This window comes from Mytilus trossulus, chromosome 4 (genome assembly GCF_036588685.1).
Source record: "Mytilus trossulus isolate FHL-02 chromosome 4, PNRI_Mtr1.1.1.hap1, whole genome shotgun sequence".
In the NCBI taxonomy this organism is placed as follows: Eukaryota; Metazoa; Mollusca; class Bivalvia; order Mytilida; family Mytilidae; genus Mytilus; species Mytilus trossulus.
Window position 1 is genome coordinate 44,338,289 of NC_086376.1, and position 26,411 is coordinate 44,364,699.

At 31.3% G+C, this 26,411-nt stretch overlaps 2 protein-coding genes and 1 long non-coding RNA gene across 6 annotated transcripts in view; 1 reads left to right on the forward strand and 2 right to left on the reverse strand.

The window, feature by feature from the left end:
* Window positions 1–4,522: 4,522 nt before the first annotated feature.
* On the reverse strand, window positions 4,523–15,674 carry LOC134715348 (uncharacterized). 2 transcript variants are annotated; one of them, XR_010106670.1, is made up of 6 exons: window positions 15,433–15,674; window positions 14,189–14,285; window positions 13,085–13,178; window positions 11,007–11,120; window positions 6,177–6,220; window positions 4,523–5,339 (listed from the first exon to the last, which is right to left on the reverse strand). It is a non-coding gene; the product is annotated as an uncharacterized LOC134715348 (long non-coding RNA). The 2 variants fall into 2 exon arrangements; XR_010106669.1 differs by having other exon boundaries at window positions 15,452–15,672.
* A 1,749-nt stretch (window positions 15,675–17,423) lies between these two features.
* On the reverse strand, window positions 17,424–25,983 carry LOC134715350 (uncharacterized). 3 transcript variants are annotated; one of them, XR_010106672.1, is made up of 7 exons: window positions 25,958–25,983; window positions 24,625–24,758; window positions 24,176–24,250; window positions 23,206–23,264; window positions 22,237–22,388; window positions 19,356–20,359; window positions 17,424–18,401 (listed from the first exon to the last, which is right to left on the reverse strand). XR_010106672.1 is itself a non-coding variant. In XM_063577470.1 (6 exons), exons 1-6 carry the CDS (start codon window positions 25,665–25,667, stop codon window positions 20,334–20,336), a joined length of 498 nt encoding a protein of 165 aa, XP_063433540.1. In that variant the 5' UTR covers window positions 25,668–25,715; the 3' UTR covers window positions 19,812–20,333. The 3 variants fall into 3 exon arrangements, 1 of the variants encoding a protein (XP_063433540.1); XR_010106671.1 differs by lacking the exons at window positions 24,176–24,250; window positions 25,958–25,983 and adding an exon at window positions 25,616–25,715; XM_063577470.1 differs by lacking the exons at window positions 17,424–18,401; window positions 25,958–25,983 and adding an exon at window positions 25,616–25,715 and having other exon boundaries at window positions 19,812–20,359.
* Window positions 25,952–26,411, forward strand: part of LOC134716637 (uncharacterized) — a 109,343-nt gene continuing 108,883 nt past the window's right edge. Inside the window, exon 1 of the mRNA XM_063579646.1 lies at window positions 25,952–26,052. Coding sequence (XP_063435716.1) covers window positions 26,040–26,052 — 13 coding nt within the window. The 5' untranslated portion in view covers window positions 25,952–26,039. The remainder of the gene's footprint in view (window positions 26,053–26,411) is intronic.

Below are 26,411 nucleotides of genomic sequence, written 5' to 3' on the forward strand. Positions count from 1 at the left end.
GAAGCATTTCTGCAGGTTATTGAGAATTCAAATGAAGTGGAAATTTCAAAAGGGTTTAAAAGTAATAGAACGATATGTTGTGCTTTTGTATGATCGGTCTAGTACAGCTAATATGGTGAATGAGTAGCGTACTAAATTATATTATTCACTCAGAAGACAAAAACAATTGACAATATTCCTCCAACACGAGATGCACTTCTTCATCGAACATACGAAACGTGCAGCTTTCCAAGGTAGTGTTATTTGGGGCATTGTTTAGTTGCAAATCCAAGTATGTCATCACCAAATTTATTTGGTTGGCAAAAACTTGATGGTACCATTCTTGTCTGTGCTTGCTGAAGTTTCAATGTCATGCATGTAAACTCTTGAAATCAGCATTTAAATGCACAGCATTATGCAAATTCTTACCGGACTGTGAAAGAGAAATTGATTGAGACTATGCTTTCTTTTGATTTTCCTGCATTTGTATCATATTTTAATTATAATTTTAATCTGTTGTTATGTTAAATAGTTACTTGTTAGTTTTTCTTTATTTTTTATCTCATTTCTAAAAAAGAAATACTCTTTGCACAGATTCAATACTGCATATGTTGAATTTTGTTTTCATTTCAGGAAAATTGTGAAATTTTCTAAGGTCATTCATTACCTGTAACTGTGAAAATAAGAACTCGCCAAAGACGCCATTTTGAGTTGTATCGGCCATTTTATGTCATAGTTAATGTCACCTGTTACAGTAAATAATAATATGTTTGTTTATACGTGCTTGTATTGAAATAATTGATCCATTATTTTTTAATTATTTTTATACCATATTAAATTTAAAACAAACGTCAAATTTTGACATGTTAAACGGCGCCATTTTGAATATTGCCGCCATTTTGAAAATATTATCTATGCACCCAGGTATTAATGATACATTGTAGGCCTTTGTCGATATCAATTTGACCAGTTTCACGGATTTGGTAACTTTCTATCACACAATGATGGTGTATACATACGAATACTGTCAAACTTAGACATTTTGACCCGCCATTTTTAATTTGGACGCCATTTTGATGATTTCTGTATTATAAGGTTTAAAAAAATAATAATTGACATATCTTTAGTGTATTTCCTTAAGTTTGTGACATCTTCTGAACTCATTAAAAATGGAATACTTCATCAAGTGAATTATGTTATACTTATGTCGGCCATCTTGAATTTGGCGGCCATATTGGATTTTTTTTTCGTGGCTCCATATCTGAATTTATTCTAAACCCCTTAATCTTTCACTATGCCAAGTTTCATGCTTTTACCATAAAGTGATCAATTATTCTGATATCCGCTGGACTATTACTGAAACTTTATATTTTAAAGTAAATCCTTAAATTTGATATAAATATCATCTTTTTTATATAATTTTTCTTGCCTAGAAAATTGGGCTAGTGTTAGAAGGACAATCTTTTGATTCATATGCCAAAAATAATTGTAAGAATCTCTCGAGTAATTTCAAACTACACTTTTTATTGCAACCAAACTCAGACATCATAATCAATAAAACAAATTCTAACTGGAATAATATCTTTTGATTATGAAAATAGTGAAAACCATGCAATCCATAGCTCCCAAATTATTATAATATGTCAAATTCTACATTATACATGTGCATGTTCAAGTCAGGAACCTGTTATGTAATAGAAATTAGAGTTGTCTTTCATAATAGTCTGTTGATATATTTATTTTTCATCATGTCATTGACATACTATTTCGGATTCTTTCACATTCTGTTATCTTATAATACATGTATGTTTAATAGTTATGCTTTTTAAAGAGAATGGTGTGTAGATGTGACAATATGTGTTTATAAATGCAAATATATTTTCTTTGGTGTATAATTGTCTCAGTGTCTAAAATGCATTATATAATAGACAATAGACAATATTTTATTGGCACAAACACATTTACAATAAATGGTAATGACCGAATGGATAAACAATTTGCTATACATGGTAGTAAAATACAAACAATTATATATATATGTGAATAAACGATTAAAGGTATAATGAAAATCTATTACAATAGATTACTTCTGGCATTAAAACAATTTGTTATGAAAGAGGAAGATAATTTTAGTGCCTTATAGGATGTATTATTAAGTATGAGATTTATTATATTTTTATCACACAATGTGGTTACACTTTTTCCTGTAATATTAAACATTTTTAATACAAAAGACTCTCTAATACTGGAGTAACCGCTACAGTGTAGCAACATGTGCTGTTCATTTTCAATTTCGCCACTTTTACAGATTTCACAAATTCTTTGATCTCTGGGCATTTTTAAATATCTTCCTCTTTCAATGGCAAGGTTATGAGCACTAACTCTTAATTTACATAATGATGATCGATCTGATCTATTTTTTAAAGCATCAACATAACCTGCCCGTTCATTAATTTTGTAGACACTCTGGAAAAATATTAATTTAGGAGATGCTGAAATATTTGCATGTTGTTCCTGAAAACCCTGATCAGTTAGTCTTTGTTTTATGAAACCAAACAGGTGTTTAATAGTAAGGTTATCATTTGACAAATAAGATAAACCTAAGTTTTGAATAATAATATTTATTGTATTGTTTTTTTCAAGGATATTTATAGACATTGAGCTGATACTTGTACCTTATGTTTTATGAAATGGTGTTGCAGATCACATAAAGTTATCTTAAGGCTGACCTACTTATGACCAGCATTTTTGTATAAGGCCTTCTAATGACATCAGAACTAATAACAAACATTTAATTTACATTTCATTTTATTTCATAAAATATTTGAGCATCAACATGAGTAAGTTAAATATCAAAAATAACATTTCTTTTTAGAATAGATTTGTTACTTTTATACATTGTTTGGCTAAACTTATTTTGCTCAGCATCTTTCGACTAATTTAGCACAGCTAAAACATTGGTTTACACCTCTCACTAATAATAAACCTTACATTACTACATCAATTAAGTGCTCACCACCTTTTTGCTCATTTAAATAATTGCGGAACTGTGTACTAAGATTTATCTTTATTCATAAAAATAACATATTTCAACAAGTGCCCAGCATCTTTTGACTAATTTAGTACAGCCAAAACATTGTTTTACATCTCTCACTAAAAGTAAACCTTACAATTCTACATCAATTAAGTGCTCACCACCTTTTTGCTCATTTAAATAATTGCGGAACTGTATACTAAGATTCATCTTTATTCATAAAAATAACATAGTTCAACAAGTGCCCATCATCTTTTGACTAATATAACACATCCAAAACATTGTTTTACATCTCTCACTAAAAGTAAACCTTACAATACTACATCAATTAAGTGTTCAGTACCTTTTTGCTCATTTAAAGTTTTAAAGATTTTTCTAATAACATTAATCACTAATCTTAAAAATAAAAAAATACATCAGTTGCAAAGGTTATTTTGAAAGACTTAAAACTGATGAATATTTGTTTACAAAGATTTATCATTAATCATAAAATAACAATTAAAGTACATAAAGTGCTCTGCATCATTTCATTGTGTATCACAATTAAAGTATCTATAAACATTCATATATAAACAATTACAAATATTAAAGTCATCTTATTCAATTAAAAACATGGGGCAAATTGACAAACTGTTAATTATTTCAGTGTATAGCACATTACAGATTTTTGTTTTTTCAAATTATGTATAATCAGCCATATTACAAATCAAAAGCTGTATCAATAAATTGTCTTGAAAAAAAATCTCTTTTTTATTTGTTAAGTGGTATTATTTAAGGAATATATACCAACTTGATAATCAATTTAAAACTAAGACTACTTATTTACATTGCAAATGAGAATTCACCTATCCATGCACTAAAGTTGAAATAATAGACAGTTAATGTACTGAGTACAAAATCTTTCAGTAACACAAGTATATATATATTACAATATCAAATGTAACATCATTTAAAACCACCACAGAGTAAAAGAAAAGTATCACATGTATGATTGTCAACCATGTATTAGAGACCATAGTTTGATTAAAATTTTACTGAGGTTTGCTATAAGCCAGATTTAATGTTAGAAGTTAATTTATGATATCGAGAATACAAAAGTAAAAAATAATTTTGACATATTATGGAGTATCTTACACATATTAATGCCATACTGAACACTTTACATCAATATTTCCTGTAATCAGATAATTTAAGACAGAAAAATTGTAACTGTAGCCAACATTAACTGGAATAACATAAAAATCTAGTAAAATACATGTATTGATTTTGGAATAGTATATTGCTGTGTATTAAATACAGGGCTCATATAAAAACAAACAAGCAGAGAAAAATATAGACATCACAGGACGAGATGTGCTTCATCATCTGCATCATCATCTTCCTCATGTTCTGAATCAGAATCATTATCTTCAAAAACAGGATAACCAAATTCAATGATATTATTTATACAATTGTGGTAAACAACATCATTTCTCTGGCAAAATGGTGATAAAGATTTTTTCCTGATAAGCTCATCCTCAGTACACACAGGCTTTGTATAGGAAGGAGTTTTCCTTTTTATACCATTTGATTTGTCAAAATTATCTATTATTGAAGCTAGTATATTACTGGCGTTTGTAGTTCTTGAAATTGCCTCATTTGATTTGTTAGCACCTAACTGTTTAATTAAATCTTACTGAAGTCTAACATGATGCTCCTGTACCAAGTCAGCCTCAGTATTGTTACATGTACCACCTTTTACATTGACAAAACTGCCTTCTAATGTGTAATTTATTCAAAGGTGAGGAGAAAAATTCAACCTTTAAGATATAATCAACACATTCTGCCATATACTTTGACAGGCAAGAGTGGGAGTAGAAAAATGAAATGTTGTGAGATAAATTTGGGATTACTCTACAAATGTCTCCCTCTTTGCTGTGTCTTCCATTTCAAAAAATTGTAATCCCCATAAACATAATTGATTACAATAATTAAATAATTCATCTGAAGAATTGACCATGTTCTCAGATGGGATATACCCATAATACTTCAAAAAAGAACCAAAATTTCATGTTGAACCCTTACTTTATTAACTTTAGTGGTAGATGAAATGTTATCTGGAATAATAATATTAGAAGAGGAGGGGTGGTCATTTTCATTTTGCATATCAAAAAACGACAAAAACTGCTCAACAATGAGCCCCTTAACTACAATTTTAATCTGCATGACCCTGGAAATTGGACTTCACCTTTCAAGTCACATCTGTTCTCCTCAACAATGTTTTAAAATATGCCAACTTGCCTTGCTCTCTTGATGACTTTGCGTCATATAATTGATTGTATAACTTCTGAAAAACAGATGCAGATAATTGCTTATTAACATACTATATAATAAAATATCATTTGTATCGATCACCGAAAGGGGAAGTGGTTAAGAACTCAGTATTATTTTTAATAGGGGGTTTACTCTATACAGACAAATTTTAATTGTCTTCACTTCAAGGTAAATCGAGCAAATTTCAGCAAATTTCGATGTTTTACAGGTTTTGACTTTTAGCTACGGGCTCACAAGGGTCTTATATCTGATCTTATTGCTGTGGCCACAATTGGTATTCTATGTATTTCACCCGTATCTGTGTGGACAATTCCATGTTTACATCCCATGACATTTCCGCGGGAAATACTTCTATTTAAACCGTACGAATGGTTGCAAATTTGGATTAATGCATATGTATTGTGAAATACATTGTTCTCTGTGTATATATTTTTGATGAATTGATGATCACGTTTTCTACAAAATAGATGTCAGGTTTGTACACATTTATAGTCTCTACACTAGTCTATATTTAAAACTGAAGCCAGTGAACTGGTGCAGGGATACATGTGCTGCATAATCCCATCACATTTCAGGGACATTTCAACCAACAAAAAACAATTGAATATTTTCTCACCTGCCATATTTATTTTTATTTCATCTAAAAAAAAAAGTAATGTCAATCATGGCCCTGGTATCATCCCGAGACTCCTATATCTGTGCCCATATCAGCCTTGAGGCTTTAGCCGAGGACTGATATGGGTCGAGAGATGATACCAAAAGACATGTTATAATCTATTTATCACATATTTAAGTTTTGCAGGAAAGAAGGAAAAAAAGTTCAATTATAACATTTTATCAACCAACTTACTTGATCTTCTTATGTTGTTGTAAAGTTCCATCAAGGGTTGAGATCTCATAAAAAGAAAGAAATGAACACAATTAAATTTTAAAACAATTATTGAACAAATACAAACAGAACATGAATATTTTTGATAGTTATTATTGGAAAACAATTCATGCTCTCTATCAACCAAAAATATGCTATATTACAGAAGAAAAAGAAACAAAATTCATCACAATTTATGGTTGAAATTCATTTTAAACTTATTAATTAAAAAAACAGGATGATCTTAATTGTGTGTGAAAACCCTTGAATTTTTTCTATCATTCCTTGTCATAATGACACAACATCTGCTACAACCACAATCATGCACAACATACACATTATATACCATGCACATCGTCAATTAAAAGAGATAATTCATCATATGTTTAGTACGTAATTTATAATATTTGAAAACTCTATCTTCATCTTCTAATTTGACCATTCTTAAAATGTCTATCAGTGAGGGGGGATAGGACCTTCATTGGGACCCTGGAATCGGGTGTTTTCAAGCTCAGGATTCCAGGATTAACCCTTTCGTGATCTGGGATTTTTTTTTCTTCGAATTACGAGATGCCGTGATTTATATTTATTAAAATTCAGGACCTTGGGATTTCATGTTTTTAAGCCCAATAATCCGTTCTACCCCCCGATCAGTTTAATAGAAATATTTATTATTTCACCAAATTTGACCTGTAAAAAAAACCATAAATCTATATTATGCACTTTTCCCTGTACAATTCTTCATTTTTGAAAATATTAATCTAAGACAAAAGATTGTTTTAGACGAAGACATGATTTCTTTCTGTTCATAAATTTATCTATCTTGTGCAAAGCTAACACTAAAAAAATGTTCTTATATATTAAACTTAATGCTCTTATCATCAAATGAAACCATCAAACCATACAAATAGCATTACAATACTAGTGCAAATGTTGAGCAAGAAGATGGTTGCCAAAATAGTATGGAAAGCCAACCGGGTCAAAATTCTTAATTCGTGACTTGTCAATGTGTATCTTGTAACTCTGTGATTTGTCAATTTGTATATTGATGTTTTGTTACTTGTCGATTCGTTAAATGTCGATTTGTAAATTGTCTATTTGTATATTGATGTTTTGTAACATGTCGATTCATAAATTGTCAATTTGTATATTGATGTTTTGTACTTGTCGATTCGTAAATTGTTAATTTGTATATTGATGATTTGTAACTTGTCGATTCGTTAAATGTCAATGTGTGTAATGTCATCGGTGTATTATGCTAACGATCATTATGACGACAGATGGCGCTCGGTCTCTTTTTATGTGTATAAGACTCCTGTAAGTATGTGCACCGCCATATGGAATATATATATACCAAAGTAATTTAAATCAGTTCTGTATCACTGAACTAGTATATATTTGTTTAGGGGCCAGCTGAAGGACGCCTCCAGGTGCGGGAATTTCTCGCTACATTGAAGACCTGTTAGTGACCTTCTGCTGTTTTTTTTTATTTGGTCGGGTTGTTGTCTCTTTGACACATTCCCCATTTCTATTCTCAATTTTATTATTTGTTTGTTTTATATGGCATGTATACCAGGGACTCGTTTTTATATAGAGGTGACCTCAAATAAGCATGTTTGTTTACTAATGTACTGGTCACCAAACCTGGGATGGGGTTTGTCACTTCCTGTATTAAGGTATACATAGATGTGTCGCTGGAACGGGCTTCCTTATCAACTTCGCAAATATATTACTCTCACTTGGTAGGAAATTTCTACTTAATATTTAACCGGGTCAAAATAAGACTAAATACATGAAATATAAGACGGGGCTTGAAAATTTATACTAATATTATCCTGGGCCGCAAATTTTGGACTAAATGTATAGTGGGAGAAATGGTTTGACACCCATTATTCCTTAATATTATAATCTCAATATGAAAATTTCAGAAAAGAATGTAATTATCTAATGATCTTTTAATACAAAAAGTAAATGGAAGAACAATCTTTATATATTTGGCTCCTGCATGAGTAATGAAGATAAAAAATGTTTTATCCGCATATCATATTTGTACTTTACAAAACAAACTGAAGTGAACAATCATTTTAAATGAATCACTTAGTTAATGTATACTATATATCAAAACTGTATTGAAAATGCACTATTTTGAAATAAAATCTGAAGGCACCAGAAAACTAGACGAGGACCTTAAATGGACTACCAATATTTCCAACGTAGCCAAGAAGGCAAATTAACACTAGGATTCATGATAAGAAATTTGAGATATTGTTTATCGGAATGCAAGAAAACCGCATATATTTCAATGGTCAGGTCAATAATGGGATATCATATGGTCAATAGTATGGGACCACAAACATCAATAAGCTTGAAAGAATACAGCGACAACCTGCGAGATTTATAACAGGAGACAAATCCAGAAGAGTTGGTTGCGTCTCAAACACTCTCACCAAACTGAAACTACAAGACAAACAGACAAGACGCTCAAGCCAGAAACTAATATTTCTATACGAGGTGGTCCAGGGGCTGGTTTCTCAGTGTTATGGAACCATGGACAATTAAAAAAAAAAAAGCTCGTTCAAAAAGAACACTAATTGCTGGCAAGGGCCCGATTTAACAATTATCATAAAATTGAGAATGTGTCAAAGAGACAACCCGACCATAGAGCAGATAACAACCGAAGGCCACCAATATGGGTCTTCAATACAGCGAGAAACTCCCGCACCCGGAGTCCTTCAACTGGCCCCTAAACAAATTTGAATACTAGTAGTTCAGTGATAACGGACGTCATACTAAACTCCAAATTATACACAAGAAACTACAATTAAAAATCATACAAGACTTACAAAGGCCAGTGGCTCCTGACTTGGGACAGACGCTAAAATACGGCTGAGGGGTTAAAACATTTTTTTTTAGATCTCAACCGCCCCCCCCCTTTTATACACCCACTTTTAACCAAAGTGACGCCCTATCCCTTTGACTTGTCAGAGAAAAGATCTCGCCATCTCACCATTTGCATGACAGAGGCAATTATCTCAAATATGCTTACACTAATTTTATTTCTCCATGAAAATATTTGCTCATGATTTGGGGTTTGGCCCTGGGGTATATATTGAGTAATTTTTAGAGTAAAATGGTAGCCAGGGATCCTGAATGACTGCTCGACAGAAGAGGCAGGCGGAATACAACATGGTTTGTGAGTTAGATATTATGATTATATTGTTACTAATTCATTGCAAATGATTTATTTTTTATTTAATATGACATGCAAATTTCAAAACAAATAGCTTTATTGATTAACATCGTGAATCATTTCGGTTAGTTAATCATCCGATCGACAAAATATTAGATTTGGTAAGGTTGCTGGGCTATATGGAGGTGTGGCACCGGGTGGGGTTCATATTGGGAGGACTGGGCGTTAAGCAGCTGTTGAGATCGAGGGACTAGTGAATATTTTGGTCTTTTTGGTTGTAAATTTTTATAGAAAGAAAATATAGCGGCAATTTTTAAGCTTTTTGACCAGAACTATTCAGTAGGCATGTATATTAATATATATATATATATATATGTCAGCCCTTTCCCCTCCTGTCAGAATAAAATGGTCCGATAATAGCATTTATGATTAATAGAAATCGTTTATTACTAGTACCTGTTTTTCCAGTAATGATATGGCCTTTTATAGCCGACTATATGGAATTCTCCGCATTGTTGAAGGCCGTAGATTGCCTTTATTTGCTTAAATCGTCTTTATTTGAACTTCGCATTGGTGAATATTTGTCTCATTGGCAATCATACGGTTTATTACCACATCTCCTTATTGTATTTACCTGAAAAATCCAGTCGTTGTATTCCACTGACCAACGACTATTTCATTAAACTCGCAATTTGGATAGTTCGATAACGTCGAGGGACTAAACTAGTCCGGATGCATTTTTATAAAGTTTAATCCGTTCTCGAACGAAAGTCCACGTCTGACTCAGTTAACAAAATAAAACTGGGATCCTGTAAACATGCAATTTTTTGTATTGTTTTCTTTTAGAGGCATTTGCTGTAATTAATAAATTAAAATTACTTAGGTTTATTTTTCATATTGAGGTGCTCCTACTTAAAGGAGGTTTATACACCAAAGAATAACTTGACCGAGCGCCATCTGTCGTCATAATGATCGTTAGCATAATACAAAGATGACATTTCACACATTGACATTTCACACATTGACATTTCACGAATCGACAATTTACAAATTTCAATATGCACATTGACAATTTACAAATCGGCAAGTTAAAAAACATCAATATACAAATTGAAAATTTACGAATCGACAAGTAACAAAACATCAATTTGCAAATCGACATTTAACGAATCGACAAGTAACAAAACATAAATATACAAATTGACAATTTACGAATCGACAAGTTACAAAACATCAATATACAAATTGACAATTTACGAATCGACAAGTTACAAAACATCAATATACAAATTGACAATTTACGAATCGACAAGTTACAAAACATCAATATACAAATTGACAAATCACACAGTTACAAGTTACACATTGACAAGTTACGAAGTAAGAATTTTGACCCCGTTGGCTTTCCATAAAATAGGAGCAGTATTTGATTACCCTTCTGGAGCATCAGAAATCACCTCATTTTTGTTGTTGTTTGGGATTGATTCTGCAGCCTTTAGTTTTCTATATATAGTATGCTGACTGCTATATAGTCTTGTTTTCATTTAATATAGATCTAAACAACCTAACTGAATATTTCAGATTTTTTTATAAAAAAATTAACTGTTTCAGTGAATACTTACGTGATCATTATGGAAGTAATAAATTACATCTCCTATTCTTAATTTTCACCATTTTGTTCTGTCTCTGGATTTTTTAATTTTTTCCATCAGGGCTTTGTTTTACAGATCTGTGACCTAAAATGTAATAATAACAACTGTTAAACATTTATCGTTAAAGGAAACCATCAGAAAGTGGCAAATAAAGGTATATAATTTGAACAAAATCGAAAAAATATATTTTTATATATATATATATATATATATGTAGGACTCAAATCTATGGTGGGTTCCAAATCTATGGCAGATTCCTAATCTATGTCAAATGTGATGTCATGCCATCCCAAATCTATGGCAAGTTTTGTAATTTCCTAATTTATGGCACATTTTTGTTGTTTCCAAATCTATGGCAAATGTTGTGCAAAAGGAAAACAATGCAGTACATATACGACCAATGACTTGTCTTTAACAAGTGGACTTCTCGTTTCTCGTTTTGATATAGATTAGATCCTTGGTTTTAAGCTTGACCTATTATGGTTTACTTTTATAAATTTTGACTTGGATGGAGAATTGTCTTATTGGCACTCATACCACATCTTCCTATATCTATGTACGACAACGGGATCATGCCTATAAACTTTTGTGAAATAAACATTCCATAATGGTCAACCAGAACATTTTAATAATAATAAATTCATAGAACTTAAAACAAACTTAAGTCCCTTATCAAACAAGAAGACAGGTTTTTATTTAAAAAAGAAAATAAAAAAGAACAGTTTGAATTTTCACATAAATGCAGGGACTTTCTATACTAGTAATGTAACTGATTTCATTGTTAATACTTTTTTTTTACCTTATGAAAGTTTAAATCAGACTAGAATCGGTAGTTTGATCTTCACTTTATAAGTTTTGCTAGCCGTAAAATATTTAATATAAATCCTTTTCTAAAACATCTGATACTGAAACCAGCGGCCTTATTCAGCACATTTTCTCCCTCTTTGGAATATAACATCTCCCTTTAAACCATCCACAAATCGTTGTCTAGGGAAATACCTTCAGTTGGAAGAAATCTTTGGGTTCTTCCATCAACAATGTAATTTGGCGTTATTCAATTGTGACATTATGAAAAAGATCTGCCATAGATTTGGAGAAAATAAAAACCTGCCATAGATTGATTTGTTTGATGTTTGTAATATCACATTACACAAATTTCACATTTGCCATAGATAAGGAATCTGAATAAAGAATTCTAACAATTAAAAAGAAGATTTGTAAAGCAAACCCATAAAACAAGTTTGTTGATATGAGGGTGGTAAAGGGTTATTTTCGTGCAACATGTTTTTACTTTTTTATTTCACGTTCAACATGTTTTTACTTTTTTATTTGACGTTCAACATGTTTTTACTTTTTTATTTGACGTTCAACATGTTTTTACTTTTTTATTTGACGTTCAGTTGTGCAACACAGGACTCGTTCAACGTGTTCTGCTTATTTAATTTTATGTGCATTATGATTTTCAAAGTCTTATTTTGCGTGCTCAGTATTTTCAAATAAAATCCAAATTAACACTTGGCAGGGATCGTCAAGATTTTTTTTTTTAAAGCCGTAAACTAATTATATCATAAATGTGTATACTAAATCCGGAATATCAAGTAAAACAAAGAGTCAATATATACTAGAAGACAGTGACTCAGTCACAAAAGGTTCAGATAAAAGTATTTATTTTTCGTGCAACGTTCATTTCAGAAATTATTTCACGTTCAACGTGAAATGATGTCTTATTTCACGTTTTTTTCGTGCAAGCACCACCCCTTTACCACCCTCTGATATAAGTCAGAGTCTTTTATTGCCATCTTCCTTTTAAAAGTATGTTGTTTTCTCCAAGCGCTTAAGGTTCATCCACCAACAAAACCTAACCAACTGCACACAAAACAGAAATAATATAAAGAGAATAAACATTGATTGTCTCAATCAAGATCTAAATTATCATTGACTGATTCAGCATCATATAAACATCTTGCTGATATTATAACAGGGGCAAATAAATACTACATTGAATATTTTAATATTAATTTTCAACATATCAACATATGTTATTATACCATCATTATTTTCAGTTAGGTTTCCACACACAAAACTCTGAATTCAGTGAGTTCCATGGCATATTTCCTCAACTGTTGTCTTGCTGGATTAACTCTGCAATTAATATTTCATGTATCAATTTTGAAATAAATTTATTACTGATAAAATTTATGGCCCTCTTAAGTCAAAATAAAAACAAACACATGTTATGATGATGCAGGCCACAGATTTGACATTTTTAACTGTTTATGTTTTAAAATCAATCATATCAAAAGATACATGTGTAAAATTTGCATACACTACAATTATAAGTACCAATTGTGAATTTAAATATACAATACTTTCATTACATAACCAATGAGCATATTATGTAATAATTGAAGAGACAAATGTCATCAATTATTGAAATTGATTTTTTTGAAAAGTCAATCTATTTAGAGTTATCTCCCCTTGACTATAAATTTGTCAATAATAGTGTCTCAACACAACTTTTTGGAGCAGATACCACTCTTTTCGCCCCCATTAAATTCAATAATTAACAAACCTCTTTTCAAGGTGGAAAAGGGAAAAGGGGAAAGGGGAGGGGATCAAAACATTTTCTGGAATTGAATGTCACCAAAATTTTGTACATTGTTCTTCCGTTGGCAGCTATTTAGAAAAGAGGTTGGATGTTATAACATGTGCTTGAAGTAGAGCCGCCTGATCAATTAGTTTTATAGCACACATTTTGATTTCCTGTTGACGCACACAATTCAATTTCAATCATTATTTTAGTGTAAATTAAATGTTCCACAAAAAGGTGTGATCTTCTTTGGGGGCCAAAACTAGGTTACATCATAGATTATTAACCTGGTACACTTTATGACATAAAACATCCAACACAGGGAATTTTCTAACTTCTTAGTGACTTAAAAATGTAATAAAATTTGATAAAAAGTAGATTTTTGGTGCAACAGGTGAGTTGTTTTGCTAATTATTGAATAAATAACATGTCAATAAATTTCATAATTCAAAAATGTCAGCTTCCTGAGTTGTGTGATAGACAAGGAGATAGAAAATTTTACGCTAACTGCCATCCAATCAGAACCATTGATACAAAAAACTTGCATTCGAATGTGTTGTACCTGTTGTGTACTCAGTTGGAACACCATGCATGATCTTATATTGTCTTCAGTTTGCAAATTGTGCTGCATTTTTTGTTTCCTTTTGGTATCTGGAAACCTGTTAAACAATAATTATTCGTTGTTAACAATTACTCAATTTTATTATTACTGATTAAAGGTTTGGTTAATAGACACTGTAAACTCTAATCATTATAACTTATCATCATATTGGCCCTCATACCACATCTTTCTACATCTATTAAAATGAAAATGTTTCAAATTGATGCAACTACAAAATTCATCAAAAACTCAATGCCCCTAAACAGAAATATGATTGCACAGACTGCAAGTGATACTGAATAAAGCCAATATTTAAAGGTGTATAATAAAAAACATATAGTACATATCAAAACTCAGAAAAAATAGTCCAGAAGTGATGACCACACTTACATGTGAACGAGTTGGTACCTGTTCTTTTCAAGTTAAATATATTATCATCAAACAACATATATTTACCCTTCTCGTACTTTTTAATCTAATCAGGGCCTTTTATAGCTGACTATGCAGTATGGGCTTTGCTCAATATTGAAGGCCGTACTGTGACCTATAGTTGTTAATGTCTGTGTCATTTTGGTCTCCTGTGAACAGTTGTCTCATTGGCAACCATACCACATCTTCTTTTTTATATTATCAAATATGATATGAAATGAACAGCCAAACATTTTTCAGTATTTTTGTACACTTCGACCTATGAAAATACTGTATTTGTCCTATTAGAATCGAAATAATTCCTTTATGTCATGCTTTATGCTCATTTTAACATGGGTAGGCATTATATTTGACTACATTTTACACCTCGCAAATGCTCAGTGTAAAATATCGACAAATATAATGCCTACCCATGTTAAAATGAGCCTAGAGCATGACATGAAGGACTTATTTCTTAATTTTGCATTTATTTTGATTGGATAATGCCACAAATTTTCATGGCATAAATGTTCACAATTAATTATCTAATATTAGCATGCAAGCACAAAAACAGATTTTAATGGTGTGAATATACATTGTTTTCATTAAAATTAATTAGAATTTGGTATTTGAAGAATTTTCAGCATTGAATTAATTTCATCAATGTTTGCCTTGCTGAATGAACTAGTGATTTGATGGGTACTTATGTACTTGCTCTTCTAACATTTCACCACTAAACTATATAATTTGTACTCAAGTTTAGTAACAATTCTTTCATACGTTATTTTCAGATTTACCCTGTACAAGTTTATTTACCCTGCTTAACTCTGCTTTATTTAGCTCATCAGCCTTTTTCTTTCTTTTGATGCAATGGTTAGTAGAATGTGGTTGGTACCTCCTGCAAAATTCCCTCAGTCTTTTTCTTCGTTCTTGGCTCGCCTCTGCTAACAAAAATTACCTCTATACTAAAAATTGAAACAATTCAGAAAGGACAAACAACAACAACAAAAAGTTTATTAGAGTCTCACCTCTATAAAATGTTTGATATAGAACACACTACAATATTAACAGACCAATTTATAAAAGTTCTTTCATACCTTTAGGTTGAGGCAATTAAACTAAAGTTATAAAACAAAAATTTGAAATTCAACAATTTTTAATATTTTTAAATTGTAAGTTGTAGAACAGTTTCTACTGTACTGAGACTGACTATCTTGTAAGGCACAGTTTCTACTGTACTGAGACTGACTATCTTGTAAGGCACAGTTTCTACTGTACTGAGACTGACTATCTTGTAAGGCACAGTTTCTACTGTACTGAGACTGACTATCTTGTAAGACACTGCTTCTACTGTACTGAGACTGACTATCTTGTAAGGCACTGTTTCTACTGTACTGAGACTGACTATCTTGTAAGGCACTGTTTCTACTGTACTGAGACTGACTATCTGGTAAAGCACTGTTTCTACTGTACTGAGACTGACTATATCTTGTAAGGCACAGTTTTTACTGTACTGAGACTGACTATCTTGTAAGACACAGTTTCTACTGTACTGAGACTGACTATCTTGTAAGGCACAGTTTCTACTGTACTGAGACTGACTATCTTGTAAGGCACAGTTTCTACTGTACTGAGACTGACTATCTTGTAAGACACTGCTTCTACTGTACTGAGACTGACTATCTTGTAAGACACTGCTTCTACTGTACTGAGACTGACTATCTTGTAAGACACTGCTTCTACTGTACTGAGACCAACTATCTTGTAAGACACAGTTTCTACTGTACTGAGTCTGACTATCTTGTAAGACACAGTTTTTACTGTACTGAGACTGACTATCTTGTAAGACACAGTTTCTACTGTACTGAGACTGACTATCTTGTAAGACACTGCTTCTACTGTACTGAGACTGACTATCTTGTAAGGCACTGTTTCTACTGTACTGAGACTGACTATCTTGTAAGGCACTGTTTCTACTGTACTGAGACTGACTATATCTTGTAAGGCACTGTTTCTACTACACTGAGACTGACTATCTTGTAAGACACAGTTTCTACTGTACTGAGACTGACTATCTTGTAAGGCACTGTTTCTACTGCACTGAGACTGACTATCTTGTAAGGCACTGTTTCTACTGCACTGAGACTGACTATCTTGTAAGACACTGCTTCTACTGTACTGAGACTGACTATCTTGTAAGACACTGCTTCTACTGCACTGAGACTGACTATCTTGTAAGACACTGCTTCTAATGTACTGAGACTGACTATCTTGTAAGGCACTGTTTCTACTGTACTGAGACTGACTATCTTGTTAGGCACTGCTTCTACTGTAATGAGACTGACTATCTTGAAAGACACTGCTTCTACTGTACTGAGACTGACTATCTTGTAATGCACTGTTTCTACTGCACTGAGACTGACTATCTTGTAAGACACTGCTTCTAATGTACTGAGACTGACTATCTTGTAAGGCACTGTTTCTACTGTACTGAGACTGACTATCTTGTTAGGCACTGCTTCTACTGTACTGAGACTGACTATCTTGAAAGACACTGCTTCTACTGTACTGAGACTGACTATCTTGTAAGGCACTGTTTCTACTGTACTGACTATCTTGTAAGGCACAGTTTTTACTGTACTGAGACTGACTATCTTGTAAAGCACTGTTTCTACTGTACTGAGACTGACTATCTTGTAAGGTACTGTTTCTACTGCACTGAGACTGACTATCTTGTAAGGCACTGCTTCTACTGTACTGAGACTGACTATCTTGTTAGGCACTGCTTCTACTGTACTGAGACTGACTATCTTGAAAGACACTGCTTCTACTGTACTGAGACTGACTATCTTGTTAGGCACTGCTTCTACTGTACTGAGACTGACTATCTTGAAAGACACAGTTTCTACTGTACTGAGACTGACTATCTTGTAAGACACTGCTTCTACTGTACTGAGACTGACTATCTTGTAAGGCACTGTTTCTACTGCAGTGAGCCTGACTAACTGTGTTATTAAAAATTGTTTATATTATGTGGAATTTTATAGAATAGCTAGATTTTTTCTCTCACATTTTTATTTTTAGCTATGTAGCATAAAAACATGTTTTTACGGACGAACAGACAAATGTACAGATGAACATCTGCTACACTGTAAACAAAATTATAAGAACACAAATTCATTGCTTTTGCAAGTTATAAAGGGACTTAAACAGTTATTATTCCATGATTGTATACTGCAACTGTAAAAAGTTTGATCAATTTCATTCAAGCCATTAAAGAGGGTTGCATGATCTTACATAAGACCTGTTGCAACATATTGCGATGTAAATTTATCTCCCTTGAAATATTTTAAACCACAATTATTTTCCATTGTGCACAATCTCAATTGCTTATTGCATGCAACATTATGAGTAATGTTTCATCAATACCGAGCATGCCATTTATGAGGAGTTGTGTTTACACGACCAGTGTTGACATATATTGCAATATTAAACTAAGATTATAATTATTTCCATTTAAATATTTTGGACCATCATGACCTTATTTTCCTTCATACATGTGCTCAGGTTGTATTTCAACTGTGAAAATATTAAACTCATCAGTCCATTGGTTCAAGAGGAGTTGTCCTTACAAGACATATATGGAGGATTTGACAGACAGACATATATATCTTTGAATTTGTTTGGCAATTTTAACTTTTGATAGCTGCAAATTGATTATATCAGATGGCCTTATATAAAAGATATCTTCATCCTCAATTGTAATCTGAAAGAAATATACCAATGTGTAAATTTAACTAAAGCAAAAGCAACTTACTTCAGTGATCAATTAATTAACCTGTACAGAAACTGCAAACATGCACACGTGAATCCCATACCGGTATATAAGATACAAGTTGCTATAACTTTTTAATATGATATTAATGTATTCTAGAAATAAGTAAATCATATAACATGAAAACACAACATTTCAAAACTTTGGTCAACCAACAATTATCACATAAATTGACTTATCTCCCATATATCAAAGCTTGTAAAATTAAACTTGTTTCATAATTTTATAGTATGAATGATATTTTAAATCTTAAAGAAAAATATAGGATAAATACATATAGCAATATTGTGTTGCAAAAATATTTTCAAACACCAGTCTTACAGTTTACAAGTATTTCTATTGTATATTTCAAGAACCAAGCAGGATATAATTAAGGTATACATATATGATAAAAAAAAATCCAAAAAGTTTAAGTAGATGAGTTTTTGTGGTGCAATTAAAATATTTGCAGATAATGTATACCTCCAATATTTTAAATAGGCATGAGTAAAAATGTAAGGGGTCTGAAATCAATACAAAACTGTTAGAAAGGGGAGATAATTTACTGATTAGAAATATAATTTACTGTCAGATCATTGATGAGTTTTACATGCTAATAAATAAATATCAATTCTATTTTTTTCAATTGTTATCCAACAATTTAAAAAAAAAGCACTATTATAAAAGATGATATATTCTGATTTTACTTGATAAACATAAGGACATTTTGTTTTTGTATTCTAAAGGATTGTAAGCAATCTTTATATAAAAACAGTAATGGTGCAATGAAAATGAGCAATACACAAAATAGATATGTGAATCAATCTTAATAAGGAGATTAAACATAATTTAAACATTTTGAATTGTTTTATGATATTTTTTTTCTTTTAAGTAAATCTTACTTACATGAGATGGCTTTAACTCTAACCATCAATGTCTAAATTCCATATTCTGTGGAATGGTGGTATCTGTGTAATTTTGTCTTGAATAACAACTTGAAGGATGTACAAAATATATCTAAATAGTTCTTGATCCTGTATAATATACAATAATTACATAGGTATGATGCCTACAAATCTTTTACAGTGTTATTTTATATATAATTCTCTAATTCTATGGAAATTTATCCCTTTCCGAAACCATTGTATAAAAAAATTTAATCACTTGGGACAGACACATACATAAAAAATTGCAGGAAGTTTCTATAGAGCCTCAAAATAAACATTGAAATGTACATGTACTGTTACTTAAGGTGGTACCCAACACTTTGACTCAAATTAATTTGGCTCGTTTAATTTTCTTAAAATTTTTACAAAGTACTAACTTTGATTCATTGACAAAAATATAAAAAATTTAGAAAATTTGAACCAACCGTTTTATCAGAAAAATTACACTGGTTATATAGCAGTTTGACAAACACAAATTTTGATCATTGAGAATCTTAATATTCCCTTAACAAAACAACGTATTTAAAACATTAAGCTGATTTTACAGAGTTATCTCCCTGTAGTGTTAGGTACCACCTTAACATTAAGCATCCACATACAAAATTTTATTACTGTGAACCACCTGGCATTTCTTTTTAGCAAATTGAAGGAAACATAAATCTATAATATTTAACATGTGTCCAACATTTGTGGGATTTTAATGATGTTTTGTACCACCAAGCTTAAATTACTTTCTTTAGTATGTATTACTATGTATTGCACATAGTAACAATTTAATTTGTGCACGCTGAACGTTCGCTGGCAAGTATTTCAAGCATTATACACTTTTTTTTATCTGATGAGCTAAGCCTTTTTCATGTTATACTGTTTAGGGACTTTCTATACTTAGTACTGTTCTGTTATACTAATGTCAAGATTATCCAGTCTGTGGTTCCCTTTAACTGTATTCTTTAATATTAACACCTGTAAAAGAAATTATGTTGGCATTAAATATCAGTTGTTTTCTTATTTTGGGCTTATGAAGAAAAAATAGGGGGGATAAATCCGACATATCCGAAATGATTTAGATTGGAAAAGCAGAAACTATAAATTTGCTTAGCTTTTATCCATGCCATATATGTAAAATAAGTATTTTTATAAGATTTTTATTAATGCAAATAATCAACAAAATTTATACATAATCGGGAATGTCCTTCTTCAAATACTCTTTGTCTCACACCGTAACTATATATAATACTTTAGCTATTTGACCAACGATGTATTAAAAAAAATGAACGAATTAAATATCATCTTTCCCTATTTTTTAATGTAATTATAAGTCTGTTTGAACTGGCAAGAAGACAAGCAGTTTATTCTTTAAATTGCTGTCATTGAATATCAAGAGAGAAAATAAATCCCGAAATTGATTTGAAACTTTGATACTCTATAGTTTTCCTGGAAAATCTTCACATCCCTCGTTATTAGTGTACTTCCAGTTGCGTATATATTACATGCATGTCGGAACAATTGTGATGATGGCAAATTTCTTCCTTTTTTCGAGAACAATCTAATTGATACATAAATGTATGATGATGAGCCAAATAAAGTTATATATCGACCTGTATTTAAACCTCTTCTTCTTCTTCTTTTGGTATACAATAGTCTATCGACATTTGATGACTACATACTGTTGGCATACGTGGACTTGTCATTTTACAAAACTTTTACCCCAATTTATGCAAAATGTATGTTTCTTTCTTATGTTCCATGTATACATGTATATATTTTAATTTGCGCCATAGTTCCGTAACTTATAACCCAGGCGTATGTACGAATGGTGGACAAGTGCTTACATTTTTTTAAATCAATATTTCTGGCCTTCACCATTGACAACGAGTATATATTACATTCTACCAAATTTACCCTTGGAAAAAATACGTACATAGATTTTTAGTTCATCAAATTTTTTTTTTTTTTTTTTTGTATTATCTATATTTTTATAAACAATTTTCTTTTCACCAGAAATGTTATTCATAAACAAGCGTATGAGTTTAGTAATATCACTTTCGGACAAGCAAGATAGAGATGTATATTATACACCTAATAGTTCAAAATGGAAAGTTATAAGTTATCGGCTGTGTACACTTATCAATACACTAAGAAGTGAAACGATGCATGAATTTGCAAACTCATCAGGAAATCGCTTGAATACCTGGACGTGTCACCTCACACCCCCTACAATACCTTTGGGAGTAATACCTTTAGCCATGCGGGTGATCAGTGGAGCGAAGATCCTAATTTATTTGAATAAAGTTTATTACATTATGAACTAATTAAATTTCCGAAAACAATTCAAGTTTCACGGAAGACTTATTTATGATTTGAAATTTTGACTTTTTCACTAATTCCTATTATTTTCAGTCTAAAAATAACTGATCATGGTTATTTAAAAAAAAAGAAGAAAATTTTCTGTATCAAGTTAGTTAACTAGTTAACTAGTCGGATAAAACAACCGTACGATTGACGAGATATCGACACGCAATTACGACTACATCGGGTTACTGTTGTTTTGGTCCTCAGACATATCATGACTGCAAATCGAAGAAGGTGACAAAATGGCCGACCGGAGAGAATTGATACTCTAAATTTAAAATCGATGGTGATCTCTTATCTAGCAGAATAAAACTTTAATATCTATGAATTTGAGATTTTTTATACAGAATAAACATAATATCAATTTTTTATTTTTTTGCGAAGTTTCCCTTTAATGATATATGTGATTATATTGGCTAAAAATTTGTGATATTTGATTACTTTGACACCCCCATGTGGGGCCTCTAAGATTAATCAGTCAAACCTACCATCAATATTCTGCCTACATTTCTCACAATAAGATTTTTTAACTTTTCTACATAAAGAAGCTAGTTTGTTGAATCTTTGTTTTTCTTCCACTGACAGGGTGTCATTAGTCTGGTGACAATATTTTTCTGGGTCATCAGAAAAATTAGATTGTCTGAAATAGAAATTAATATATATGTATTTTTAAATGTCTATTTTAAAAAAGTATTTATGAGAAAAAGAAAACATAAATGGTGTTTGAATGAACATTGTTGAAGATTATTCTGTGATCAGTCTTATTTTCTAATTTTTTATGTTGCTGATTACTTATTATTTAGAATATGAAAAGCAAGGTATAAAAGATTTTGTCAAATATAAATAAAATTAAAAGTCAAGGTATTGTTTGAAAGATTGGTGTCAGCTTTCGTTACCTTTTTATAGAAAAAAACACATCGGGTCTACTCAAAAGTTAAATATATGTTCCATTCAATGCAAAATTACTGGTTAAATATTAAGTTTTCAGTTGACCACTGTTATGTATGAATATACCAAAATGTTTGTGGACACTTTCAGTACTTAAGTAACCCTCAAATATGTTGGATGTGTAATCATTTAAGGAACAGATTAAAATATTTTAACAAGGAAATAATAAAATCAAGTATATTAAATAAATATTCTTTAATAATTACATGATTTTCAGTGGCAGATCCAGAATTTTCATAAGTGGGGGCCCACTGACTGCCTAAGAGGGGCCCACTACAGTCATGCTCCAGTGATTCCCTATATATGAAATCAATTTTTTCCCAGAAAAGAGGGGGCCCGAACCCCCTGAAAAACCCTCTAAATCTGCCTCTGATTTTTTTTAAACTTTAAGAAATCTTGTCAGTCAGTGTCTGTTCATGAAACTTACAGAAGAAAATTACAGATGAAAAATTATGTAGAAAAATATTTTGATGTACAAGTTACTTAATTTAGTAATGAAAACTAATTACTTCTCATTCTGTCCAGTATCTATCAGAGGATTGTCATAAACATTCTTCATTTCATAATGCTGCAAACAAAATGTAAGAATAACAAATAATAGGAAAATAAGTATAAGAATCATTTCTTCATAAAGCAAATTGGCAGTACATGTATTATAAAATTCAATGTATCAGCATAGGAAATTTCCCCGGCTTTATTTATTATAACAAGTACATGTATTAAAAGCTAAGATAATATTTAGTAAGTTATCTCCCCTTCCTGTGTGATTTCCAAACTTGACAGGAATATGACAGTTGTTATCCATTCGTTTGATGTATACATATCAAATGAATGGATCATAACAACTGTAATGTATGAGCTTTTAATTTTGCCATTTGCTTAGGGACTTTCAGTTTTTTAATTTTCCTTAGGTCTCATTTCAGTATTTTTTTATTTTTTTATTTTTCAAAGTGTATTTTATAAATTACCAAAATAGAACAGAATTTGTGATAAATCTAAATCTTCTTTCTGCAAACCATTAAAAGATATTTTTCTTACACTTGTTCGACTTTTAATGGAAGTTGAGGTGATTTTTTAAGACCCCAAGCCATATCAAGGATTTGGGGAGTGGTCACCTTCATTTCTACATTTGTTCATTTCTTTGTCCATTTTTTCTTTTCATCAAAAAAATGATAATCACATTAAACATAATTGACCTATTCTACTCAGTAAAGCATGTACTCTTTAATTGATAAAATTAAAACCTATCCCAAATCAAAGATTTTGATTCAGTTATCATGGTAATCATTTAGCAGTCCAATGTACATGTTATCAAGAAAGGTAATTTCCAAAATTATATTTGAATGATTGATAGACTATTTTTTCTTTGACTTCATGTAGGTATGACAGGCATTAAGAAGGCTATCAAAGAACGGCCAAATATAATGACTGAATAATTTAGGTTGATAACACTTCTGATAAATGAAAATGTAAATTAACCTGCAAATCTTTGTAGTTAAAATGTGTTTCTGCTAAATCTAGTACCAAGTCATCAATTTCTTCCAACAAAACTTCCTACAATTGAAAACAAATAAAATCTCTTTACAATATAAATACATCTTAAACTTCATTATTTACATTTAAGTTCATGACACTATTAGAATAGTTTATCATATGTTTTTATTATCTAATAACACAAAAAATGTAAGTCTCTGCATGCTAGTTGATTAAATGCACTTTTCTGTAGATCCAGTTGGTTGACTTGGGTATAGAAATATGGTCAGTATCTGACCTGAATTTTTGCTGTCCACCCTTTCGTACAAAGCTGGGTATGTATTCTTATCACATGCTTGCGCAAACATTCATGCATATAATAATTTGAAGCTGGAGGTTAAGTCATCAGTAATCAATTAATAATTTATTAGAACCTTCCTAAAACTCTTGTTTACCTTTTCCTTATCTCCGTGAGAAGACTCTGTCATTAGAGTTTTGAAAATGTCTAAATTCCAAATAAAAATGACATTTTTCTGCACTGTAGGTCTCGGAGTGAGAATTTCCAACTCCTCACTTTCACAAGGTTGTACTGAAAAAATGCATAATAAAATTAAAATAATAGTGTAATATTTATTAATTGTTTCCTACTTTCAAAAATAGGTGATCAAATATACCAGAGGTGACATTGAAACTCACAAGTCTAAAACATTAGCTGACAACAACATCACTAAAAAAATAAAAGATCAAAGACAAATAATAGTCAATCATTGCTTTGAAATTGCAAGAACAAACATGTTTGTAGAACTAATATGTGCCTCCTTGGAAATTGTAAAAAATAATTATAATTTATCAATATAAAGATAAAAAACATGCAGATGACATGGTCTTCAGTTGTTTTATATTAAATACCTTATATTACTGATACACAGCCGTGCAGACCAAAGAAAATAATTATTTGTTAGCAGCAAATTTTACAGCATAAATATTTAGCAAAATTTTCAACAAACTTTTTTCAAATAATAAATATTATACAAGACAACTCATGTGCCTGCGATCAAAAGAAAAAATCAGAATAAACAGATCCAGAACAAACATGTATAATGGCCAGACCAATGCACCAAAGTCTAACAGGTACTTACTATAGCAGCACATGAAATGAAAATGACAAAAAACGTTGCACGAAAAATAACCCTTTACTTCTCTCTACTAGGGCTTTAATAACCCATGTATGGACTATGCCATGGACATGGTGCACCCACAGGCACTTATTTCTATCCATAGGAAGGTCGACTATCCATATAGATAAAAGCTTCCTATTGTATGGATAGAAACAAGTGCCTGTGGGTGCAATGTTGCATGGGAGTTCAGATCAAATTTTCTGATTTGTTGACGGAAAAGAGGTTTAGTTTACAAAGTAACCCTTCTCAGCAACTAAACAAATGCTACCTTTTAAAGCTGTGCTGTTTGCGGTTTGCGGATATGTACACGTTATACCCATATTTTAAAAAGGAACCCAAAGCTTCACTAGTAACAGGGGAGATAACCCTTCTGAACTAATAACCACAAAGAATGTACAACGGTCTAATAATTTCACAAGTTCTTATTTCTATCAATGAAGTGTACACTAAAATTGAGTAACAGCAAAAAAGTAACATAAAACAGGCTTAAAAGACGTCAAATTTATTTGGCCTATCTCTACAAATCAGCTAATACAGTATCATGATGGTGCTCCTTTTAGAGGAGGATTATTCTGAACATTAAATATACGGTACACGTCGTTACACTCACCTTACCTGGACGTTCCCTAATTTTCCAAGCCCGCCAGTTTCAAAAAAGAATTATCACACCTCCACAATCACAAGCTGTGCTTATGGAGAATTTTGGTAACTATCAAATAATTGACAGTTTGAATAACTCTATGTTGCTATATTTTAAAGTTGAAGGCATTACGGATGCGTATGATTGTTTACATATTCATTTGAATGAATAACTCTATGTTGCTATATATGTTAAAGTTGAAGGCATTACGGATGCGTATGATTGTTTACTTATTCATTTGAACTTTGGTGTATATAGTTGTCATATAGATATACTGAAGTTATAACTGGGCATAGTCCGAGATAACTCTGACGTCCAATGGCGGTTTTGTCAGACAGACAAGCTAGGGCTATGGGACGTCAGAACTTGTCCCATATCAACAGGTATCATAACACTAGCAGTGTATCAAACATGTTAAAATGGC